This window comes from Homarus americanus, unplaced genomic scaffold (assembly GCF_018991925.1).
Source record: "Homarus americanus isolate GMGI-L3 unplaced genomic scaffold, GMGI_Hamer_2.0 scaffold7735, whole genome shotgun sequence".
NCBI lineage: Eukaryota > Metazoa > Arthropoda > Malacostraca > Decapoda > Nephropidae > Homarus > Homarus americanus.
In genome coordinates this window covers 145,001-172,500 of record NW_024711406.1, presented here as the reverse complement: position 1 = coordinate 172,500, position 27,500 = coordinate 145,001, and the positions used below count along the sequence as shown (strand labels likewise).

Below are 27,500 nucleotides of genomic sequence, written 5' to 3'. Positions count from 1 at the left end.
CCATGACATATGACCTCTGATGAACCCTCCACCTTCCAACCCATGACCTCTGACCTCTGATGAAACCTCCCCTTCCTAACCAACGACTTCTGATTGACCTCTGATGAATCCCCCATCTCCTACCACATGACCTCTGATTGACCTCTGATTATCTTGATGAACGTGGATGACCAAATTGAAAGGGAATTAAGATCTTTTTTGGGTCATATCAGGTGTCCTAGTTTAAGAGAACTTTTAAACACGGTGTCTAATGATTCTCGTATTGTCTCTATTCAAACTATTAAAACAACCTTAGGCTATTTTAAGTCCATGAGAAGTAATGCTATTTGTTTTCGTCATTCCAGGAAAAGATACATACACTAATTTGTACTTCTGGTGTGTGTGTGTGTGTGTGTGTGTGTGTGTGTGTGTGTGTGTGTGTGTGTGTGTGTGTGTGTGTGTGTGTGTGTGTGTGTGTGTGTACAGGAGTTATGTACATGATATCTCGTACAAAGAAGAATGCGATTTTAACCCCCACCAAAACTTGTCATTTAATTTAGGTTAGGTTAGGTTAGTTAGGTCAGGTTAGGTATCACAGGAGTTCGATAATCAGTCATTTGTTATTAATGTTAAGAGTTACAGCAGTCTGGACTTTGTTGTGGCAGGACTGTGGGGGAGGGGTGGAGGAGGGAAAGTTGGGGAGGGGAAGGAGGGAAGGGGGGAGAAGGAGGGAGGGAGGGGGAAAGGAGAAAGGGGGAGGGAGGAGGAGGGAGGGGGAAAGGAGTAGGAAGGGGAGGAAGGAGGGAGGGAGGGAGGGAGGGGGAAAGGAGTAGGAAGGGGGGAGGGAGGGAGGAGGAGGGACTTTCCTACCTTAACCTCACCTCGCGTCGTCTCCCTGTGAGGTAATATTGAGATTGCTTCCTACCCTCACCGACACATTTCACCGACAGACGTATAACTTCCACACAGTCACACATCAACTCTCACCCAGCCATTCCCAAACCTTTAAGATGTTTTTACTTAAATTGATGGAATTTAGTTTAAGATTTACCATTGATACAAAAACTTAATCTTTGTCTGTATGTCTGTCGTGGATTAATTGACTACAACCCAAAGTCGAACACTCATTATGTTCCCGAAATTCTTCAGATTTTAAGAATATCAATCATGAGTTATCACGTTCATGTACGGGATAAACCACGGACAGTTGTGTGGCTCCCTAGTATGCTACGGACGTGTTAGTGGGATGTAGCATTTATCTACGGGCGTGTGAGGGGCATTCACATACACACAGGGCCAAACACGTACACACACACACACACAGGGACACACCATCAGGGCCACTCACACACACAGGGCCACAATTAATACACAAGAGCCAACAGCACTTAGGGACACTCAGGGCGATGCAGAAGTGGACGAAGAAAATGGTTCTGGGCAAAGGGGTTGGTGGGTTGGAGGGTGTTGAGGGTGTTGGTGGTGTTGGAGGGTGTGGAGGTGTTGAGGGTGTTGGTGGTGTTGAGGGTGTTGGAGGGTGTTGGAGGGTGTTGGAGGGTGTTGGAGGGTGTTGGAGGGTGTTGGAGGGTGTTGGTGGGTGTTGGAGGGTGTTGGGGTGGGGTGTTGAGGGTGTTGGAGGGTGTTGAGGGTGTTGGAGGGTGTTGAGGTGTTGAGGGTGTTGGAGGGTGTTGGTGGGTAGGGTGTTGGAGGGTGTTGGAGGGTGTTGGTGGGTGTTGGAGGGTGTTGGAGGGTGTTGGAGGGTGTTGGTGGTGTTGGTGGTGTTGGAGGGTGTTGGAGGGTGTTGGAGGTGTTGGAGGGTGTTGGAGGGTGGAGGTGTTGGAGGGTGTTGGAGGGTGTTTGAGGGTGTTGTGGGTGTTGGTGGGTGTTGGAGGGTGTTGGGGGTGTTGAGGGGTGTTGAGGGTGTTGTGGTGTTGGAGGGTGTTGGTGTTGGAGGTGTTGGAGGGTGTTGGAGGTGTTGGTGGGTGTTGGTGGGTGTTGGAGGTGTTGAGGGTGTTGGAGGGTGTTGGAGGGTGTTGGAGGGTGTTGGAGGGTGTTGGAGGGTGTTGGAGGGGTGTTGGAGGGTGTTGGGGTGTTGGTGGTGTTGGAGGTGTTGAGGGTGTTGGAGGGTGTTGGAGGGTGTTGGTGGGTGTTGGAGGGTGTTGTGGTGTTGAGGGTGTTGGTGAGTGTTTAGTGGGTGCTGGTTCTCTAAACACACACACACACACACACACACTCCGTCCCTCCCCAACGCACTCCACCTCCCCTCAACACACTCACCTCCTCCCTCAACACACTCACCCCCTCCCACACCTCCCTCACTCCTCAACACACTCACCTCCCTCAACACACTCACCTCCCTCCCTCAACACACTGACCTCACTCCCTCAACACACTCACCTCCCTCCCTCAACACACTCACCTCCCTCCCTCAACACACTCGGTATCAGAATTCACAGTAACCAGCCCCCCCTCCCTCACACACACTCTCCCAGAATCTACAAGTTGAGCATCAAGTTTTCGTGTACCACAACTTGAGTCTAATCTATCAGACGATGTCGACCCGCTCAGGCATAAGTCAAAGTTTACGCCAGGCGATATCCCTTCCTCCTGTGCCGCCGTTAACCATGGGGCCCGCCTCACTAGCTTGAGATAAAGTCAGTTCCTAATGCCCGCCCTGCCGATGCCGTGAGTGAGTGAGTGAGTGAGTGAGTGAGAGATTAAGTGAGTAAGTGAGTGTCTCCATAACACCGTTGCTGTTCCCTTTACAGCCGTGATGAGTATTATTGATGCTGTGATGGCTGTTATTGATGCTGTGATGGGTGTTATTGATGCTGTGATGGATGTTATTGATGCTGTGATGGGTGTTATTGATGCTGTGATGGCTGTTATTGATGCTGTGATGGGTGTTATTGATGCTGTGATGGCTATTACTGACGTTATTGCAGGCATTGTTGCTGTACCGTGACATCTTGTTATTGCAGCCATATGCTGTTCGGGGCAGCTGTATTGATTTTGGGCCATTATGCAGCACTTTAAATATCTGCTGTTCTTCAGGTCTCTCTCTCTCTCTCTCTCTCTCTCTCTCTCTCTCTCTCTCCTTGTGCAAGATAGCGAAATAGGCCTTGGATCTAATAGGGCTCAGATATACAATAAAAGGCCATTGAGTTAATAGGCCCCTAGTTCTGATCGTCGCCAGGTCCATTATAAACCCAGTCCTCACGGGCCCCAGTACCAATGGATTCAAGTCCTAATAGACCTCGGTAGTAATAGGCCCAGTGCCGAAAGAACCCATTACTGCTGACTTTAGTCCTCTTACAGCACAGTCCTGATGGGCCTAGGTCCAAATAGGCCCCAAAGGTAATAGGTTCTTGTTCTAATTGGCCCCTGATCTAATTGGTCCTTGTTCTAATTGGCCCCTGATCTAATTGGTCCTTGTTCTAATTGGCCCCTGATCTAATTGGTCCTTGTTATAATTGGCCCCTGATCTAATTGGTCCTTGTTCTAATTGGCTCTTGTTCTAATTGGCCCTTGTTTTAATTGGTTCTTGTTCTAATTGGCCCCTGATCTAATTGATCCTTGTTCTAATTGGTTCTTGTTCTAATTGGCCCCTGATCTAATTGGTCGTTGTTCTAATTGGTCCCTGATCTAATTTGAATTCTAGACCCTTGTTGTAATAGGCCCCAGGTGTTCATAAGTTTCGTTTATACAAAAATACCCATATGGGAGTCCTAGCCTAACAACCGTTATCTCCTAACAACCTCTACTAGCCTAACAACACTCCTGGTGATGGTGGAGAGAGGCCAGAGGTGGGTGGTAGGCGGAAGGGGGGGGGACGCTCCAGCTACCTCAGTCAGCACTTCCAGATCCTATCTCCTCTCCAGAGCTTTGTGCTGTACACTGGATGGTCCAAGGCCAAGTATATGCCATCCGTGTGTGTGTGTGTGTGTGTGTGTGTGTGTGTGGACGGAATTCCTTTTAATCGTTAATCTTAGTCTAAGTAAATTTTATTTTTTATCAAACTTGTAGTGTAAAAATATAAATAAAAAACAACAATACAGTCTATACTAATATCCCTTCACCATTAAAATTCTATAAACTAAATAATACAAAATACAGCGGCAGGATAACATAAAATAACAGCTGTAACACCATAACACTTCTTGTAAAGTTTATAAACGTGTTGTCATGGTGATGTGTAAGACTGTCCATACTCAACAGGTGTCACAGGTAAGGACCAATACTAACAGTCATTCATTATACCTCAAGAATATAAACAAACATTAATAATTTACATCCTCACCTAACACAAATAAATAACATTAATATATTCATCTTATCTAGCAAATAACATACCTTTACCTACAGCTTAATTTACAAACACACTCTCATTAAAATACTCTGGAATGTTTTGTGTGTTATGCTCTAACATCAAGAAACAGACGGACAGACACTGAGACACACTTAGTTTCTGGGTCATTGAGCTGAGAGGAACAACTGTAGTGTGGGGAGGTAACAGACTCCTAGCATAAGAAACTATAGGAGTGTCTAAAGGGGTGTTAGAATGTGTAGAAGGGTGTTAGAAAGTGTAAAAAGGTGTTAGAAAGTGTAAAGGGGTGTTAGAATATGTAAATATGTGTTAGAATGTGTAGAAAGGTGTTAGAATGTGCAAAGGGGTGTTAGAACGTGTAGAAGGGTGTAAGTGTGTGTTGATAGATGTATAAAGTCTACAAAATGGTACAAAAAACTACAGACGGGTGTAAGACTGTGTGCAATAGAACAGGAGTGTAAAGAAGTGTAGTAGAGGGTGTAGGGATATGCAGAATGATGACAGTGTAGGAGTGTGTAAGCGTGTACAAAGTGTGCAGGGGTGTGAGGGTGTGTATTTGTCCATTGAAGGGTGTGAAAGAGATGCTAAGGTGTGCAGGGGTGTGTTGAAGTGTCCGAGACGTGTGTAGGAGAGGTGTAGAAGAGGTGTAGGAGGGTGGAACAAGAGAGTGCAGGACACCCACCTTGCGAAAGTCCCCCTGGACGACCATGCTGGGGGGATCCCTGGCTCGGGACGGCCCCGCCACCTGCCTCCGCGGCGATGCTGCCAACTCCGCCCCCACACCATTCGATCCCTCCTGTGTAGGGAAGATAAACACCTGTTAATATCATAGTCAACATCTGTTAATATCATAGTCAACATCTGTTAATGTCATAGTCAACATCTGTTAATAGTGAACATCTGTTAATATAGTAAAATACCTGTCCATACCAATGAAAACCACCTCATAATACTGAAGTCAAATACATGTTAAAAAAAACACACACTTGATAACACTACCTATACACTACACAAACACCTGTTATAACCCAAGAAAAACACCTGTAAACACCAGATATACTCATTTAATATTTGTATTTAATCCCTTCAGAGTAGAAGATAAACATGTGCTGATTAAACACCTGTTAACACCATAATTAAACACCTGTTAACGCCTAATAATGAAACACCTGTTAACACCACAATTAAACACCCGTTAACACCATAATTAAACACCTGTTCATAACACAGGTTAGACAGATGTTTGACGTCTCTGATACAGTGACCGAACAAGATGACCGTCTCGACCACACAAGGTGTACATGACAGGTGTATGAAGAGTGCACAAGGTCGTGACAGTGACTCAGTACACAGGGTCGTGACAGTGACTCAGAGTGCACCACAACAGTGACTCAGAGTGCACCACAACAGTGACTCAGCGCACAACAGCAGGAACATACTGTAATAACTTAACCTGACACCGTCACGCTCAGAGAACAGCCACAAAAGATTTAGTTAACCTGAGGCCCAAGTGTTGTGTAAACCGCTACGGTGTGAACCCTGCCCGCCCACAGCCACACAGAGCCACCACAACACAACCACAACACAGCCACAACACAACCACACACAACACAGCAACACACACAACCACAACAAAGCGTAACACAGCCCAACACAATATAAACACAGCCGCTATAACACAACTTGCACACGGCCAACGCGCCACAACACAACATTGTTACACATATCCACCAAGCAGCCACACACACTTCCACAAAACCACATCCACACTAAGCCACACCGAGGAAAAATGACTACAAGTTAGCAATATAATTCTGGCTGTATAGAGCAAACAAACATTTTCATATTCAAGATCAATTTAGACTCTCTCTCTCTCTCTCTCTCTCACTCTCTCTCTCTCTCTCTCTCTCTCTCTCTCTCTCTCTCTCTCTCTCTCTCTCTCTCCTGTGCCTACTAGGATGAAGAGGATTTTAGACAGTAGACAGTGAGAGGTGAGACTAGACAGTGAGAGGTGAGACTAGACAGTGAGAGGTGAGACTAGACAGTGAGAGGTGAGACTAGACAGTGAGAGGTGAGGGTAGACAGTGAGAGGTGAGGGTAGATAGTGAGAGGTGAGGTGAGGTGAGGCTAGACTAGAGCTAGGATGGGGCTAGAGCTAGGACAAGGATAAGGCTAAGATGGGGCTAGGATAGAGCTAGGATTGGGGTAGGATGAGGGTAGGATGAGGCTTGACTGAGCTAAAGGTGGACTAGAACAGAGAAGAGACAGAGAGCAGAGCTGGAGGAGAGGGGGAGGAGGGAAGAGAGGGGAGGAGAGGGAGGTGAGGGAAGAGAGGGGAGGAGAGAGAGAGGGAGGAGGGGAGGGGAGGGGAGGAGAGGGAGAGAGGGAGGAGAGAGGAGAGGGAGGAGGGAGGGGGAGGGGAAGAGAGGGGAGAGGGAGGAGAGAGAGGGAGGTGAGGAAGAGAGGGGAGGTGAGGGAAGAGAGGGGAGAGAGGGAGAGGGAGGAGAGGGAGAAGAGAGAGGAGAGGGGAGGAGAGGGAGGGAGGGGAGGGAGGGAGGGAGGGAAGAGAGGGAAGAGAGGGAGGAGAGAGAGAGGGGTGAGGGAGGAGAGGGAGGGAGAGGGAGGGAGGGGAAGAGAGGGGAGGAGAGGGAGGGAGAGGGGTGAGGGAGGAGAGGGAGGAGAGGGAGGGAGGGAAGAGGAAGGGGAGAGGGAGGAGAGAGAGGAGAGGGGGAGGAGAGGGAGGTGAGGGAGGGGGAGGGAAGAGAGGGGAGGAGAGAGAGGAGAGGGAAGAGAGGGAGGTGAGGGAAGAGAGGGTGGGAGGGAGGAGAGGAGGAGAGGGAGGGAGGGAAGAGAGGTGTGGAGGGGAGGTGGAGGGAGGAGAGGGGAGGAGAGGGCAGAGGGGAGGTGGAGGAAGAGAGGGAAGAGGGATGAGAGGGAGGGTAGGGAGGGGGGAGGTGAGGGGGAGGTGAGGGGAAGAGAGGGAGGTGAGGGAAGAGAGGGAAAAGAGGAAGGAGAGGGAGGTGGAGGGAAGAGAGGGAGGGAGGGAGGGGAGGGAAGAGAGGGAGGTGAGGGGAAGAGGTGAGGGGAGGAGAGGGAGGAGAGGGAGGTGAGGGAAGGAGAGGGGTGAGGGAGGTGAGGGAGGAGAGGGAGGAGAGGGTGAGGGAGGTGATGGAAGAGAGGGAAAAGAGGGATGAGAGGGAGGTGAGGGAAGAGAGGGAAAAGAGGGATGAGAGGGAGTCCCAGGTTAGTAATGGGATTGTGGCTTTGGGATGGGGGCTAGGAAAGGGCTAAGAGAGAGAGAGACAGAGAGAGAGAGAGAGAGAGAGAGAGAGAGAGAGAGAGAGAGAGAGGCTGCTGTGGTTATTGCCACCTTAGCACAGGGCAGCAGGAAACACAGGCTACGGGCAGGTCACCTTCAATAATCTCTACACGGGTGCTGCTGCCTCCAGATATGCATACATAAATAAATTATTTAACCTTTGAATGCATAATATTTTTCCCCACTACATTTGTTTTATTGTAACTTCATACATACGAGACATGGGAGGTTGTGAAATGTGTGTGTGTGAGTGCGTGTGTGTGAGTAATACCTTAAATTCATGCGTGCTTGTGTAAGAATGTGTGTGTTCTGATGAGCCAGTGTCTAGCTATGCATAACTAAATGAATGAATGAATTTATTACTGTATATATATATATTCTTGGAAGAGTATACACAGTACATTAAGTAGCCAGTATTCCCCTCACACACACACACACCTGTTAGAGTACAAACACCTACAAGAAATTTCGTAATTTGTGAAACAGTTGGATAACCTTAATACACATGTGAGTGTATACCGGAATACAAAATATACATATGTATGAATAAACATGGAACTGTATCAATAATATGTACTGTAAACACACGTGTACCTCTATCAGTGGCACTGTACACTCACTCACCCTGTACACACGCTCACCCTGTACACACACTCACCCTGTACACACGCTCACCCTGTACACACACTCACCCCGTACACACACTCACCCTGTACACACACTCACCCTGTACACACGCTCACCCTGTACACACACTCACCCTGTACACACACTCACCCTGTACACACACTCAACCTGTACACTCACTCACCCTGTACACACACTCACCCTGTGCTACCCTGTCACAACACACACTCACCCTGAGTGCTACCTAACAATGTTGCCAAACTTCCTCACAACTCATCAGTCAGGACAATGTTGCCAAACTTCCTCACAACTCACAACACTAATATCTCATAACACAACAGAAACTCTTCCAACAGCGATATGTATTGATATGACTTCAATAAGAACGCGCGCGCGCGCGTGTGTGTGTGTGTGTGTGTGTCGGGCCCGTCTAGTATGGTCGGGCCCGTCTAGTGTGGTCGGGCCCGTCTAGCGTGGTCGGGCCCGTCTAGTATGGTCGGGCCCGTCTAGTGTGGTCGGGCCCGTCTAGTGTGGTCGGGCCCGCCCAGTGTGGTGGGGCCCGTCTAGCGTGGTCGGGCCCGTCTAGTGTGGTCGGGCCCGTCTAGTATGGTCGGGCCCGTCTAGTATGGTCGGGCCCGTCTAGTGTGGTCGGGCCCGTCTAGTGTGGTCGGGCCCGTCTAGTGTGGTCGGGCCCGTCTAGTGTGGTCGGGCCCGTCTAGTGTGGTCGGGTCCTACCAGCCAATATCCGACACGAATGAGAATCGAGAAACCTTTTCCATGATGACGCTGCCCACCACCAAGCCAGGCTGGGGACAATATACCGGCCTGAGAGAGAGAGAGAGAGAGAGAGAGAGAGAGAGGGGTGCCAGGCGGTGGTTTCTACAGATTCATCGTAAACATAACTCTCTCTCTCTCTCTCTCTCTCTGCCCCCCCCCCCTCTCTCTCTCCTAGGCGGGTCACTGGCTACACCTCATTGGCTGTGTGACGGACAAGAGTGCCAGAATGACGAAAGTGCCTGACAGTGCCATCTTACTTACTATTACTACAAACTGTTCCCCGTCGGTTGTGACAAGGTGCTACTAGACCCCAGTACTACCAGGCCCCTGTCCAAATGGGCCCCAAATTAACCGATGTTTTAGAATCGGGACCTAGACTCATAAATTTGACCATATTATTATTATTATTATTTGTTGATCACTATTATAACTATTCTAATGATACCAAGATTTCTCCTTCCTTCCTTCCCTTTTCCTTCCCTTGCTTACCTCCCTCCTTCCCTCCCTCCCCTCCTACCCGAAAAAACACGGCTACAGGTTTGGACCCTACGCTGCAGCAACACACACACACACACACACACACACACACACACACACACACACACACACACACACACACACACACACACACACACACACACAGACACCTATTTCCGTGACAGGTTTGTATATATATATATCCTTCTCTTCACATTCTCAACCGATCCACTCTTGACCATAACACTGACCCTCGTGACCCCACCTGACCCCAAATAACCCTAGATGACCTTACATGGTTCTGAGAGGCAGTAATATATCTCTTCTAACCGAGACCACAGGTGACCCTAAATGACCCCACAGAAAGTAACGTATTGCCCTTTTGACCCTCCGTGACCCCCCCCAAAATCCTCAGATAAAATAAAGCAATACATCTCTGACCCCAGGTGACCCCAAATGACCCCAGGCGTAGTAATACATCTTAGTTCTGACTCCCAGCTTGAGCAAGGGGACCAATTAACAAGGCCCGGAAGGATGACGTGGACTGCATTTTTCAGTACAATGTTTCGTCTGTGTGTGGGTCTGCAGGATGCTTGGCTGCCCTTCCTCGACTGCAGTGTGTGTGTGTGTGTGTGTGTGTGTGTGTGTGTGTGTGTGTGTGTGTGTGTGTGTGTAGAGGCTAAATTACAGTAGAAAAAAGGGGAAGCTACGAGAGAGAGAGAGAGAGGAGAGAGAAGCAACACGCCCACCTAATCATGGTAATAATCACTACCTCTCTCGCACAAAAACCTCACCTCCGAAGATTCATTATTCACCACCTGCACACCCTGGACACCTTGTAACAGCCAACACACCCTAACACTTAACACACCTGTAACACCTGACACACCTGTAACAGCTAACACACCTGTAACACCTGGACACACCTGCAACACAGCGCTAATACACCTGTAACACCTAACACACCTGTAACATCTAACGCACCTGCAACACCTGACACCTGTAACACCTAATACACCCGTAACAGCTAACACACTGTAACATCTAACACAATCTGCAACACCCGGGACACCTGTGTAACACCCAACACCTGGTGGGCTGTACCAGATATCTATCGATAAAAAAATAAAAATCTTGGTGTCTTGATGGAACGAAAAGAGAACTTGGAATATGATAAGAAAGTGAAATAATCTAAAAAAAAAAAAACACTAAGAAAAATCGATATTCTGATAAAACGTAATTAAAACAAAAACAAATTTTAAATACTCTCCTGTCTTTTGGGTTTTTTTCAATTAAGTCTTAATTATATACAGTAGGTAATATGCTGTGGCTGGATAAATCAAGATATATGTAAACTGACATGAAAGAGAGGTTTACACACACACACACACACACACACACACACACACATATAATTATTAGTACTACTAGTCCTCTTATTAATAGTAATAGGAAAGGAGAGGTAGTAGTAGTAGTAGTAGTAGTAGTAGTAGTAGTAGTAGTAGTAGTAGTAGAGTTCATTACCAGCTACAGTAGTATTAGAGGCACTTATGGTATCACGGTCGTCGGCACCAGTACGATCACGCACGGTATAAGCGGTCCCTTTGTGTTACATAATCATCAAACACCTGTGAAACCTCCGAACACCTGTGAAACCATCAAACACCTGTGAAACCAATAAACACCTGTGAAACCTCCAAACACCTGTGAAACCATCAAACACCTGTGAAACCATCAACACCTGTGAAACCAATAAACACCTGTGAAACCATCAAACACCTGTGAAACCATCAACACCTGTGAAACCATCAACACCTGTGAAACCAATAAACACCTGTGAAACTCCTAATCACCCGTGAAACCGTCAAACACCTGTAAAACTCCTAAACACCTGCGAAACCCCCAAACAACTGTGAAATCAACAGCTCAAACACATTGCCTTTTTAATAAACATAATAATTTTCTTACGTTTGAGTTAAATTGGTGAGTGAGCAAAGCTAACAGATGACTAATACACAGGCGGGTGTAAACGAGAGTATACACACGCCACTATACAGCACTGAGTATACACACGCCACTATACAGCACTGAGTATACACACGCCACTATACAGCACTGAGTATACACACGCCACTATACAGCACTGAGTATACACACGCCACTATACAGCACTGAGTATACACACGCCACTATACAGCACTGAGTATACACACGCCACTATACAGCACTGAGTATACACACGCCACTATACAGCACTGAGTATACACACGCCACTATACAGCACTGAGTATACACACGCCACTATACAGCACTGAGTATACACACGCCACTATACAGCACTGAGTATACACACCGCCACTATAACACACGCTATATCACACGCCACTATACACGCACTGAGTATACACACGCCACTATACAGCACACACACGTCTATACAGCACTGAGTATACACACGCCACTATAACACACGCCTAACACCATTATACACACGCCACTATACAGCACTGAGTATACACACGCCACTATACACACACTCGAGTTATACACACGCCACCATAACAGCACTGAGTATTACACACGCCACTCACTGAGTATACACATGCCACCTATACAGCACTGACATGCACGCACACACTATACAGCACTGAGTATACTCACGCCACTATACAGCACTGAGTATACACACGTCACCATACAGTTAATTGAGGCAGGAGCATACACACGCCACTATACAGCACTGAGTATGAGGCAGGGAGGACACACACGCCACCAAGGCAGCACACTGAGTATACACAGAGATATGGACAAACACTCAACAGTATACAATCGTTTCTTTCATTGTTGGAAGGGGTGTGTGTGAGGGAGGGAGACACAATTGCTTGGGGTGTGTGAGGCAGGGAGGACACACACTAACCTGGGGGTGTGAGGCAGGAGGACACACACCAACCTGGGGTGTGTGAGGCAGGGAGGACAACACCACAACCTGGGGTGTGTGGGAGTAGGAGAACACACACTCAACCTGGGGTGTGTGGAGGTGTGTGAGGCAGGGGACACACACTAACCTGGGGTGGGGAGGAGGGAGGACACACACCACCAGGTGTGAGGCAGGGGACACACACAACCTGGGGTGTGTGAGGCAGGAGGACACACACCAACCTGGGGGGGTGTGTGAGGCAGGGAGGAGGGAGGACACACACCAACCTGGGGTGTGTGAGGAGGCAGAGGAGGACACACACTAACCAACCTTGGGGTGTGTGAGGTAGAGACACACACCAACCTGGGGTGTGTGAGGACACACACTAACCTGGGGTGTGTGAGGAGGAGACACACACCAACCTGGGGTGTGTGAGGAGGAACACACACTAACCTGGAGGTGTGTGAGGCAGGGAGGACACACACAACCTGGGGTGTGTAGGAGACACACACAACCTGGGGTGTGTGGAGGCTGGGGTGTGTGAGGGGGAAACCACTACACACCAACCTGGGTGTGTGTGGAGGAGGAGGAACACACACTAACCTGGGGTGTGTGAGGCAAGGAGGACACACTAAGAGAGGAAGGACACACCAACCCAGGGTGTGGGGTGTGTGGAGGACACACTAACCAGGGAGGACACACACTAACCTGGGGGTGTGTGAGGCAGGAGGACACACACTAACCTGGGGTGTGTGAGGTAGGAGGACACACACTAACCTGGAGGAGGAAGGACACAGACAACCTGGGGTGTGTGGAGGCAGGGAGGACACACACAACCTGAGGTGTGTCAACCTGGGGTGTGGAGGCAAGGACCTGGGGTGTGTGAGGCAGACACACACTAACCTGGGGTGTGTGAGGCAGGAGGACACACACTAACCTGGGGTGTGGAGGTGGTGTGAGGAGGACACACACTAACCTGGTGTGTATAGGAGGACACACACCAACCTGGGGTGTGTGAGGCAGGAGGACACACACTAACCTGGGGGTGTGTGGGAGGAGGGAGGACACACTAACCTGGGGTGTGTGGAGGCAGGCAGGGAGGACACACACTAACCTGAGGTGTGTGAGGCAGGAGGACACACACTCAACCTGGGGTGTGTGAGGTAGGGAGAGACACACACACACCTGGGGTGTGTGAGGCAGGGAGGACACACACTAACCTGGGGTGTGTGAGGCAGGAGGACACACACCAACCTGGGGTGTGTGAGGCAGGGAGGACACACACTAACCTGGGGTGTGTGAGGCAGGAGGACACACACTAACCTGGGGTGTGTGAGGCAGGGAGGACACACACTAACCTGGGTGTGTGAGGCAGGAGGACACACACTAACCTGGGTGTGTGGAGGCAGGGAGGACACACACCTAACCTGGGGTGTGTGTGGGTGTGAGGCAGAGGACACACACCAACCAGGAGGACACACACTCAACCTGGGGTGTGTGTGAGGACACACACTAACCTGGGGTGTGTGAGGCAGGAAGGACACACACTAACCTGGGGTGTGTGAGGCAGGGAGAACACACACTAACCTGGGGTGTGTGAGGCAGGGAGGACACACACTAAGCTGAGGTGTGTGAGGCAGGAAGGACACACACTAAGCTTGGGTGTGTAAGAGGCAGAGAGAACGCACACTAAGCTGGGATGTGTGAGAGGCAAGGAGGACACACACATTAAGCTTAGGTGTGTGAGAGGCAGGGAGGACAAACACTAAGCTGGGGTGTGAGAGGCAGAGAGGACAAACACTAAGCTGGGGTGTGAGAGGCAGAGAGGACAAACACTAAGCTGGGGTGTGAGAGGCAGGGAAGACTCGCACACACTAGGCTGGGGTGATGGCTGGGGGAGGGAAATATTTCATGATCTCAAAACATGTGAAAATAATATCAATATTTTCTGTCCCCCGTAAACCCTGGCAGACTATAATCCCTACATGCAGTCGAGGCGCCTTGTGGTGGCGTTACGTGGCAAGGGACACGTCTCACCACACTATTTCAGTCCCTCACAGGTTAGAAGGTCTGCCTTGATGGCCTAAAGTGGTACAAGGTTGTGAGAAATTTACCTCCTTCGTACAAAACAAGGAAAACTGCCTTGTGGGTACAGGTAAGGTGTGAACTGAGCTCTGATTGATCCAGTTTTTGACGTCATCAAGAACACATGAACCAGGAAGTACAGGGAGGTTTTGTGTTGACTTGAGGGGGAGGATTCCTTCACACCCCAACAGCATTCCATCACAGACAAGGATGGCTGGCCTGGTGCTCGCTCTACGTGGCTCAGGTTTAAGAATTACGATGCTTGAAAAATATTCTCAAAGGCCACGTAAGCTTACCTGACCAAAAATTTAATAAAAACTGCTTTCCTTTAACCTCCCGCTCAAGGGCCTCCCATCCCTCATGACAGCCTAGGGTGCTGGTCTTGTTATTAACCTTTAAACTTACTTTTTTCACAGTATATTACTCTATTAAAGGTTACGGCAACTTCCTGGCTACGGAAAATATAGTCTTTAAAATAGTTGCAACATCTGGTTACTGAAATCAATAGGTGGAGCATTATTAGACAATTATTAAAACTTGTGAGAGCGAAAGGTAAAACTAAAATGCTACATTATACAACGAAAAAAGGGGAAGAGTGAGAGAATATAGTATGTTGGCTTCAGACACACTGTGAATCTTTCCTTAAGTCGTGGTTGGGTAGAGCCTTGGTTGTCCGGGTGGGGTAAGGGGAGGGAGGGGCAGGGAGGTCAAGAAAGGGAGGGAGAGAGGGAAGGAGTGGAGTGAGGGGAGGGGGGGGGGTTAGGGGGATTTTTTTTTAAGGGGGAAGTGTGTGGGAACCTACCTCGTCTAGGACTTCCGGGCGACACATGAAGGGGAAACAGGCCATTACACCTTCTTATTATTATTACTATCGCCTCCGTCATCTACTCCTCCAGGAACTTCTTAAACGGTTTCTCTACAGTTAATTTTGTTTTGCTAAGTTCATGGAGTGAGATTTGGGTCACCAGATGAATTATTATCATCATTATTATTGTGTTGCAGCAGTGTTGAGGGCCTGGAGGTGGGCTGCTGCTGCCGCCATCTGTTGCTGTACCACACATGGCCGCCTCCACCAGCCTCCTTCCTACCTCTGGCCACACCACCCGCCACCCTCATCAGCTGTGATTATTTTTCTTTTCAGCGCCGCACTTTTCTCAAACTTTAGTTCGAACGTCAGTCCTCCACATGTCATAAAGACCAGAAATCCCTAATAGCCATTGATGGGGGAGCCGGAAAACCAGTCACAAGGTGTAGTGTAGTAGACTGGCAGGTAAGGCAGAAGGTGAAGGTGGCAGTGGTCATGACACAGGGGTGGAGACTTTGTGCCGGGGAGGAGGAGGTTCACTGTAACCACACCAATCAATTGGGTCCTCCAAGCTCCTGATGGTGGAACTATCACAGTCACTTGAAGACTTTGATTAAGACACTAATATCACTTTGTATCGCGGGTACTTAATTACCTGATAACATCATCACACTGTGTTAACAGATCACTGCTACGTCGCTATCACTCGCTGTTGATGCTCGTCCTTCACCAGCATCGGACCACAGCTCTTCATTGTTCTACTTACGGCCTCTGCCACAGACAGCACCACCTTCCTGTCGAGCCGTTAAGATGACCAAAGGCTGGTGGAGGAGGTGTTGGTGAGCACCATAATAATACATATAGGTAACACCTCCAGCACCAGGTCTTGGAGGCACTAGACACGAAAGAGAGCCTTAGGCTCTGCCTCTGAGAACCACTGATAAGACACACACAAACACGAGCACACTATTTTACAAGAAGCTTCACAGCGCATCTACTTTCCAAAACGCCACTTCGATTTAGTGTGAATATTGGTTTATTCGGCCACTCAGCATCACGTGTTGCTTCACCGAAATTCTCCGGTGTAGCAGCGAGGCGACCGACGGTGGCGCCCTCAGAGCTGCCGGGCCGCCAGGTTCAACGCCCATGTGTGCCGTCGCCGCCGTCACTCTCCCGAGATGAACAGCCTCCCCCAGCATCTACACGTAGATTTATATCTTGCTGTTGCTCTTTGGCTCCAACATATCGTCCACCTTGTACGAGGCTTAATTTGGTGTGTGGTGGATGGGAGAGAGAGAGAGCGGGGTGGTAGTGGTGGTGGTGCGAGGTGGGAGGGGCGTGTCAGGAGCTGTGTGCTGGGCCTCACACACACAAAGCTGGCTGGGTGTACCCGCAGCTTCCGCCTGTGCTTCCCCTGGTGTCCGGGCGGGCTGTGTGTGTTGCTCTACCGCCACGGCTACGAGGAGGAGGAAGAAGAGGAGGAGGAGGGGTGGGGGGTAGAGAGGAGGAGATGATGAAGAAGAGCAAGCTGGTGTGTGCGGCGACCTCGGTTTTGGTTGACTGGGAGCAAGCGGCGGCGCCCCTACTTGGTATTTCCCAGTGAGTCAGCTGGGCCCACCACCACTACTACCGCGCCCCTGCTGCTGTTGCTGCTGCTGCCGCTGCTGCTGCCAGACCGCGCCTGCCCGCCCGCCCGTACCACCACCAGCCTCACCCCACCACCCCGCGCTGGTCACTGCCGCCGCCGCGAGACCTCCACTCTGGCACTCTACTTTAAACATCTTTCGCCGGGGAGGAGCCAGACCACCACTCCCCGCCCTCCCCCCCCATCCCCGAACTCTTCCTCCCTCCTTTTCCCTCAACCCTCCCCAACCTTCCTCCCACCCCCTCCCTCCCTCCCCCGCACCCAGCCAGAAACTGATGCCCAACTTCTGGAAGCTCAGACTGCCACAACTGGTACTGTTTTTCCCCCCCTCTCCCACAGTCCTCTCAATATGTCTTTGTTCGAGAGCTATTTTCATTTTCTAGCCACACACACACACACACACACACACACACACACACACAGTCTGCTTCTTGTCTAGTCTGCTCTCTCTCTCTCTCTCTCTCTCTCTCTCTCTCTCTCTCTCTCTCTCTCTCTCTCTCGGGTGACGTGTATCAACTAAGTGGCTCACTCATCCTACGTGAGGTTGGATGTCTACCCAACAGGGCACGTAACTCATACCACCCTCCACCTACCACACTCCCTCCACACTCCCTCCACCTACCACACCCTCTCCACCTACACAGTCCCTCCACCTACCACTCCACCTCCACCTACCACCACTCCCTCCACCTACCACAGTCCCTCCACCTACCACCTACCACAGTCCCTCCACCTACCACAGTCCTCCACCTACCACACTCCCTCCACCTACCACACTCCCTCCTCCCCCACACCACACTCCCTCCACCTACCACCTCCCTCCACCTACTGCACCCCTCCCCTACCACCTCCACCACCAGCCCCTCCACCTACCACAGTCCCTCCACCTACCACAGTCCCTCCACCTACCACAGTCTCTCCACCTCACCTACCAGTCCTCCTGCCACACCCCTACCACAGTCCCTCCACCTACCACACTCCCTCCCACCTACCACCTCCCTCCACCTACCACAGTCCCTCCACCTACCACAGTCCCTCCACCTACCACAGTCTCCTCCACCTACCACAGTCCCTCCACCTACCTCTCTCTCCACCTACCACAGTCCCTCCACCTACCACAGTCCCTCCACCTACCACAGTCCCTCCACCTACCACAGTCTCTCCACCTACCACAGTCCCCTCCACCTACCACACTCCCTCCACCTACCACCACTCCCTCCACCTACCACAGTCCCTCCACCTACCACAGTCCCTCCACCCACCACACTCCTCCACTACCCACACTCCACCCACTCCCACCTACCTCCACCTCCCTCCACCTACCGCACTCCCTCCACCTACCACACTCTCCAACTCCTCCACCACCCACACCCCTCCACCTACCACAGTCCCTCCACCTACCACAGTCCCTCCACCTACCACAGTCCCTCCACCTACCACAGTCTCTCCACCTACCTACCACCTCCCTCCCACCTACCACACTCCCTCCACCTACCACACTCCCTCCACCTACCACAGTCCCTCCACCTACCACACTCCCTCCACCTACCACCTCCCTCCACCTACCACAGTCCCTCCACCCACACAGTCCCTCCACCTACCACAGTCTCTCCACCTACACAGTCCCTCCACCACCACAGTCCCTCTCCACCTCCACCTACCAACAGTCCCTCCACCTACCACACTCCCTCCACCTACCACAGTCCCTCCACCTACCACAGTCCCTCCACCTACCACAGTCTCTCCACCTACCACACTCACTCCACCTACCACACTCCCTCCACCTACCACACTCCCTCCACCTACCACAGTTACCACATTCCCTCTTGCCACAGGTCGCAACACACACTTGGCTGCCCACAATGGTCACTACTAGAGTAAAGGAGGACCGGAAGGACCTGACCTGACCTGACCTGACCTGACCTGACCTGACCTAACCCAACCTGTCTTAAGTGTTAAATCAGGTACAGTAGACTGTTCAGGTGTTTAGGGGATAGTGTGTCGTCAGTCGCGTTTAATTATGTTACCTGTTGAGTTTTGTACTTAGACGCGGAAGGAGGAGGAGGAGGTAGAGGAGGAGGAGGAGGAGGAAGAGGAGGAGAAGGATAAAGAAAGATGGAAACATAGAAAGCACATAAATAAATGATGGAAGAAATAAAGTAAACAAGTGAAGGATAATAATTATACGTAAATAAATAAAGAAAGAAGAGATTAAAACAGACAAAGAAACTCACTAAGAACTGGACTGGTCTCACTTGACACACACACACACACACACACACACACACACACACACACACACACACACACACACACACACACCTTGGTATGTGGACTAGCGAGGGGCGTCTTGTCTTAATATGTATATAAAAACTACTACTACCATCACTACTACTACTACTATTACTACTACCACTACTACTACATTCTTATGCTTCTTTCGTTTTTCTTTTATTTTCATTTTCATTCTTCCTTCATTTATTAGTCATTTTATCTTCTTTCTTCATTTCCTTATTCCTTTCTTCTGTAATGTAGTTTATGATTATTTATTGGTTATTCTTATACACAGCATTATTAATTTTCTCTCTCTCTCTCTCTCTCTCTCTCTCTCTCTCTCTCTCTCTCTCCTACTCCTCCTCCTTCAGCTACTTTCACTCCTGTACTGACTGATTGACCGAGCTACTGACTGACTGAACTACTGACTGACTGAGCTACTGACTGACTGAGCTACTGACTGAGCTACTGTCTGATTGAGTTACTGACTGACTGACTGAACTACTGATTGACTGAGCTACTGACTGACTGAGCTACTGACTGACTGACTGAGCTGCTGACACTTCTCATGGCCTCTTGTTACCAATATAGACACGAGAGAACGAGGTCAGTTTTCATATCTCTAAATATAAACAACTGTGACCTTGACCTTTGACCTCCCCACCCGAGACCAATAATGTTTATCCTTTCAGTGAGGATGACAGGAGGCGGAGGAGGAGTGAGGAGGAGGGGGAGGGGAGGAGGAGGAGGGGAGGAGGGGGAGGAGGGGGAGAGGAGAGGGAGAAGGAGGAGGGGGAGGGGGAGGAGGAGGAGGGGAGGAGGAGGAGGAGGCTGGTGGAGGGGGAGGAGGGGAGGGGAGGAGGGGAGGGGAGGAGGAGGGAGGGGAGGGGAGGAGGGGAGGAGGAGGAGGAGGAGGAGGAGGGGAGAGAGAGGGGAGGAGACGAGGAGAGGGGGAGGAGGAGGAAGGGGTAGGGGAGGAGGGGAGGAGGAGGAGGAGGAGGAGGAGGAGGGGAGGGGAGGAGGAGGAGAAGAAAAGAAGAACTACGAGAATAAAGGAGGACAAAATGTTGTAGCAGGAGGAAAGAGAATGAAGAGAGGAGACGAGAACACACACACACACAGAGGAGAGGGGGGCGTCAGGCCTTAATATCCTTTCTTGAGGAATTTCATGGTTAAGGAGCCAGAGTGAAGGCCAGAGATAATGAGGTTTAATTGGAGGATAACTCGTTAGGTTAGGTTAGGATAACGCTTCTAATATTAAGACCAGGTGTTGAGTTACGTTACTGATGATGTAATAAATGTGTACCTTTTCAGGCTTATTAAAGGCTAACTCATTATAAATTGACAATCATTTACACTCATCGATACAAATTAGTTGTTAGTTTTAGTGTGTGTGTGTGTGTGTGTGTGTGTGTGTGTGTGTGTGTGTGTGTGTGTGTGTGTGTGGTGTGTGTGTGTGGTGTGTGGTGTGTGTGTGTGTGTGTGTGGTGGTGTGTGGTGTGTGTGTGTGTGTGTGTGTGTGTGTGGTGTGTGTGTGTGTGTGTGGTGTGTGTGTGTGTGGTGTGTGTGTGTGTGTGTGTGGTGTGTGTGTGTGGTGGATGTGTGTGTGTGTGTGTGTGTGTGTGTGTGTGTGTAAGTAACTTAGGTTACTCCTGAAACACAAATCACTCGTCACAATTAGTTTTGAGTCATATTTTAAAGAATCCTGTAAACAATTATTAGAACACACAGATAAGAGATACATTACTTATATTCAATCTATACAAAAATCATTGGTGACAAGGACAAGAATCATTGTTTACAAAGAAAAAAACAAAATATTGACAAACACAAGATTTTCACCAAAACTACATTACTCGCCTCACACGGACACAGGCATGTTATCTCACAGCGCCATACTGCTGACGCACGACCCAACCTTGATAAATTCGCACGACTTTCACCCACGACCTGGTCACTAAGGACGCCGGGCTCACCCAACTAATGTCCGGCAACACTTGTTTATGATTAAATTCTTCATGCACGCCAGGTGGGAACAGTCTTATAGTGACTGTATCTAATGGACTGTGTGGCCCTGTATGATGCTGTGTGGCCCTGTATGATAGTGTGTGGCTGTGTATGATGCTGTGTAGCCTTCTATGACCCGTGTAACACTATGTGGCACTGTACGGCATTGTGTGGCTCTGTGTAACACTGTGGGTGTACTGTCGGGCACCAAGTAAGACATTGTGGGTACGCTGTGCTGGCCATAAGAGATAGTGAATCCTTACCAGCTGAGTCTGAGCACCAGCTGAGGCGAGGAACGACGGCGATACCTTATTGTAACCTCGAGACACACTCACCAACCTCGAGACACACTCACCAACCTCGACACACACTCACCATAACCTTCGCCTTGTCCTTGGAGCCGACATGGTTGAAGAGACAGCCACACGCCGGGTAGTGGGGCAGGCCGCGTATGTCGCACATATTTGGTGAGACACAGCCCACGCAGCCCACCCCGCCAGCCTGCTGAGAGCGCACGACGACGCCCGCCCCGCCCAGCAGCTCCACTATGCTGGGTCGCGGGCCATGGCACTGTGACAATAAACCTTTTACCCTTCACAATAACATGCTGGCACTCTCACTGTTCTGTCCATCATGGCGTCATTTTGTCATTTTCTTTTGTAATCTCTAAAAAAAAAAATATTACAGATTGATAATTTCTGTGGATATATCCCTCTCACCTGGATATTTCAGGTAAATACTTAATTAATCCCAGATACACCTTGGGCTTATAAGGCAGTCGATCAATACCTGTTTTAATTAAACATTGAATCACCTTTGACATGTTGTTTATTAAGTATTCTTATCTCGGTAAGGTTCACACACACACACACACACACACACACACAGAACTCTCCTTCACCATGAAACAAAACACAGGAAAACAATAACAAAATCCTCATGAGGGAACGTACAGTGATGCTATAAATTTCTTGTACATATTTAACCTTCAATGACGGTCGAGAGAGAGAGAGAGAGTCCCCTTCACTAGTGCGCTTACAGGGCCTCGTCATATAATCATTCCACAAATCATTACACTGAGAGATTTGTTTTAATATTGTTTTACTTTGATTCGATACTATGTTTACTACTGCGAGTTTCCTTCTGTCGAATGTGAACAAACACAGCGCTGCCACACTGTACAAAACCCGACGAGCCCCTGTAAACGTACTAGTGAAGAGGACTGGACTGTATATAAACTCCCTCCTCCGTGTGGCTGAATAACAGATTAGGTGACATAACTTACACCAAATGGCACTGGCATAGGAACCACCGGGTATATGAACCATTAGACTGGCACTTATAGGCGTTGACTGGCACAATAGGACAGGTCATTGACTGTCTAACTTGTCCCTGCGATTACATATTGATTCAACCTATGACTGATGTTGCTGTTGATGTGTCCCGCCCCGTCCCTGCCCCGCCCCTCCCTTCCCTGCCCCGTCTCGCCCCGTCCCTCCCCGTCCTGACCCGTCCCCCTCCCCGACCTGTCCCGCCCCGCCCCATCCTGCACTACTCCCCCTCGTCCCGTTCCTGCCCGTCACGCATCATCCTAACTCACCTAATCCAGCCCCACCTCCCCCTGTTGATTCAGTACCCACCAATCTTCCTGCTCCATCCCTCCCCCGTTCCAGCCCCTCCCGCTCCAGAAGCCCCTCTACCCCTGCTCCAGCCCCTACCCCGTTCCAGCCCCCTCCCCTGCCCAGCCCTCCCCCGCTTCAAAGTCCCTCCTGCTCCAGCCCCCTCCCCTGCTCCAGCCCCTCCCCTGCCCAGCCCCTCCCCTGTTCCAGCCCCTCCCCGCACATTAAAACCAAGTCCCATAATAAGAAAATAAAACAAGGGAAGGTACTGTGTGTGTGTGTGTGTGTGTGTGTGTGTGTGTGTGTGTGTGTGTGTGTAACCAGGACCTACTCACACAGCCATGACCCACCTGAAATTAATCTATGGGTGCCAGAACCCTTATAGACCCAGCCACCATAATCCCTGTCCCCGATGTGTGTGTGTGTGTGTGTGTGTGTGTGTGTGTGTGTGTGTGTGTGTGTGTGTGTACCTCCCCGACTCTCCTGGATGTCTTGTGAGTCAGATAACGAATAGAAGTTTGTCGTCTTTTTCATTTCATTAACAAGTAAAAAATTTAATTTCCTTCTCCACATTTTGCTCTACGTCCGTTCTTCCGTTTGACCGTCAGTCCGTTCGTCCAAAGTCACTGTTGTTGTCTTAGGGAGAACCTAACCTAACCATTTAAATGACCCTCAACAAATACTGACAAAGAAACATGATGAAAGGTAAGAAAAAAAAATAATGTTTTGTTTTGTTACATTTTAAGTGAAGAATTATATCTACATGTCAAAGAGCAGCTGTAGGTAAGTGACGTCATCAACCACCTGTTACATATGTGTTTAACCTACATATAAGGCGGCCAGAGAGAGAGAGAGAGAGAGAGAGAGATTGAGAGAGAGAGAGAGAGAGAGAAGAGCCTGTGCTGTGCTGTTTTGTCACTGTCCGTACAATAGGTCAGTGCTCACGTCACTTCCTGTCACTTTTATATACTGCGAAAGTCGTAGGCGGTGTGACATAAGTGCCAGTTCATGGTCAATGTTTACGTTCATTTGCACCGCCTGACAGACGTTGTTTAGTAGTAGTAGTAGTAGTAGTAGCAGTAGTAGTAGTAGTAGTAGTAGCACCTTCCCCCGGGTTTATCATTAAAGTTATCACGGCAGGAGGGTGGGTCAGTAGTACACACACACAACCTGTACAAGTCACCCCTCTCATTCTTGCCTCCTGACGCGGCCGAGTGTAAGGCAGAGTTGGCCCTCCCTCACCATAAAGTTCCCCTGCTGACCCACATACGCCAGTCCCCCTCACCTTCCTCCCTCTCTTCCTCCCACCCCTTCCCACACACGCAATATTTAAAGATCACAAGAACCACCCCCCTCTCCTGTCTGTCGGGGGAGGGGTGGGGGAGGGGTGGGGTGGGGGAGGGGAGGGTGGGGAGGGGGTGGGTGGGGGAGGGGGTGGGGTGGGTGGGGAGGGGTGGGGTGGGGGAGGGGTGGGGTGGAGTGGTGAGAGATACCTAACCCCCTCCCTCCTCGTATTCCTTCTCTGTAAGCACGAGGGGCGTCCGTACCTCCCAACTCGAGTCAGCTAGCTAGCCCTGTACGCCTCTCCTTGCCTGCCTGTCTCTATTGATTATGGCCTGTGTGTGTGTGTGTGTGTGTGTGTGTGTGTGTGTGTGTGTGCGTGTGTGTGTGTAAAGAGGAAGTAGCGTGGGTGGAGGTACTCACAGTAACCTTCACCATACCAGCTGACTTATCTCTCACACACACACACACACACACACACACACACACACACACACACACACACACACACCTTAACTTTGATTAAATTCCTCGACCGTATGCCAGCGACCATGAGAACTGGAGGTGCGGTAATGTCATCTTCGCCCGCACCTGCTGATGACGCCCGCACCTGCTGATGACGCCCCCTCCTCCCTCCCTCCCTCTCTCTGTACTGCTGAACTATTGATTTTTTTACGGTAATGATGACGGAGGTGGTGGTAGTGGTAGGGATGGTAGTAGTAGTAGTGATGGTGGTAGTAATAGTAGTGGTGGTGAAGAAGAAGAAGAAGAAGAAGAAGAAGGTCTCATTATCTCTACTCAACAGAGATGGTATCAACTATAAACACGAGATTAGAGATTTCTCGTTACCAGGGATCGTCTCGTCACCAATAGAGTCTTCATCTTTTACATACAAACGTCTATCGCCAAATGAAACACCACAAACCTTCCCTATTTTGGCAAATTTCCCTCAACTCTGAATAAAATCTAAGATGAAAATTACCTTCTTTCTATAATACATTTTATTTACATTAAAGAGGCAACAAACACTGTGAATTACCTGTACTTTACCTTAATGAGTTTACCTGAATGACTTAATTAGTGTTTTGTGTTTTATTCACCTGTAGGTTTAAAGCAACTACCTTTATAATACACCATAGGAGAGTTACTGTACAGCCAACACTCTACACTTGAGACTTTTACTTCTGTTAATAAGTTACAATTCAATTTCTCAATGACTAATGATATTTTTTGTCACAGCTGTTCATTAGGCAGGTGCGGCATTCATAGCGCTGCTGACGTGGCCAAGATCAGTTGAGGATTTGTCTAATGACCTATGACCTGACCCATGACCTGTTGTGACCCATGACCTGTTGTGACCCATGACCTGTATTGATCCATGACCTATTATCATCAGTGAAATGCTGTGATTTGTGACCTGCGACAAGTGTGACCTATGTCTTGCCGTGACCTCTGACCTACTGTGACCTATGAACTATGAACCCATGACAAAGAAGACGGAGTTAAAAAAAGTAATACACATGAACTTAAAAGTGATATTTTAAAAGGTCAGAAAACAAGAAACAAACACGACTTATGACCATAATTAAGAAAACTTAATATACACGAAGGGTCAAAGGTCATTAGCGATATAGAGAAGCGTTGCTGTGTGTGAGTTTCTACATGATCTTCACTACCATTCATGTTAGCTATAAATAGGCTTTAACCTCTTTCAAGTTCGATGGTAACCCTTGAGTACAGGTGAATCATCGTACTCAAGGGCATTGGCCAACGTATTTAAAGGGTTAAGTTATAGTACTCAAGGGGTTAAGTTATCCTATTTAATGGGCTAATTCATGGTACTCAGGTAGTTGGTATCGTACTCAAGAAGTTCAATTTCTACAATGAACAAATTTGAGTTAACAGACAGGTCAAAATAATAATAATAATAATAATAATAATAATAATAATAATAAAGACGATAACGCTAATCTTGTTTTCATTAATGATGATGATGATGATTATGATAATAATGATGATGGTTCTACACGAGCGTCACACACACACACACACACACACACACACACACACACATCTAGTTTGAGACTCAGGTGTAGCCGACACTGGCCGCCCCACACACGCGACTACACTGTTTGCTGTGATTTATTTGCATTAAGACTCTGCACTGTTGCTGTGTTTACTCTAGATGCTGGTGGTAACGGTGGGGGTGGTGGTGATAGTGGTGACGTTGGTGGTGACGGTGGTGGTGACGGTGGTGGTGGTGTTGGTGGTGTTGGTGGGGGGTGGTGCCTTACTACTCCTCCTGCTTTTCCTGCTACTCCTGCTACTACTGCCGCTACTCCTGCTTCTGCTGCAACTGGCACACCACACCAGAGCAGCCACAGGGGTCACATCACAGCCACAGCATGAGATCAATACGAGGTGGAGAAATGTGGAAGCTATTCTTAGGTAGCGTCAGGCAGCCACCAGGACCCTCTACCACCACTACCAGGACCCACTACCACTATTACCAGGACCCACTACCACCACTACCAGGACCCAATACCACTATTACCAGGACCCACTACCACTATTACCAGGACCCACTACCACCACTACACTTCCACTACCAATTTTACCATGATCCACTGCCACTATTACCAGGTCCCACTACCACCACTACTACCACTATTACCACCACTACCACTATTACCAGGACCCTATACCACCACCACTACTACCACTAGGGCCACCCATCACCACCACCACTACAACTACTACTACTACGACTACTACGACTGCCGGTAGAAGAGTAGGGGAGAGGGAGGCGGGGAGGGTGAGAGAGAGGGTGAGGAGAGTAAGGAAGGTGAGGGAGACTAAAATAGAGTGAGGGGGAATAAGGGAGGGTGAGAGAGGGTAAGGAGAGGTAAGGAAGGGTGAGGGAGACTAAAATAGAGTGAGGGAGAATAAGGAGGGTGAGAGAGGGTGAGGGAGAGTGAGAAAAAATAGGAGGTAAGGCGAGGGGTGAGGGAGAGTAAGGGAGAGTGATGAGAGGGAAGGGGACAAAGACATCTGAGTGGGGCCCTGGATAAAACACTGAGTCATACTACAGGACAGTAACACCTGCCCCCCGGCCCTGCTTACCCTTAACCTTCTATCTGCAACCTAACCTAACCTAACCTAACCCAACCTAACCTAACCTAACCTAACCTAATCTAACCTAACCTAACCTAACCGACCCGAACCTAACATAACCTTCCAAGCTAAAATAGCCCCCACAGTACTAGTATAGCCCCCACAGTACTAGTATAGCCCCCACAGTACTAGTATAGCCCCACAGTACTGATAGCCCCACAGTACTGGTATAGCCCCCACAGTACTAGTA

At 49.3% G+C, this 27,500-nt stretch overlaps 1 protein-coding gene across 1 annotated transcript in view; it reads right to left on the bottom strand.

Annotated features, from left to right (window-relative positions):
- The window catches only part of LOC121858086 (rho GTPase-activating protein 100F-like), a 96,569-nt gene that overhangs the window by 50,747 nt on the left and 18,322 nt on the right, over positions 1-27,500 (bottom strand). The window contains 2 exon segments of the mRNA XM_042354325.1: positions 4,986-5,099; positions 21,612-21,902. Of these exon segments, the coding sequence (XP_042210259.1) occupies positions 4,986-5,099; positions 21,612-21,698 (201 nt within the window). The 5' untranslated portion in view covers positions 21,699-21,902.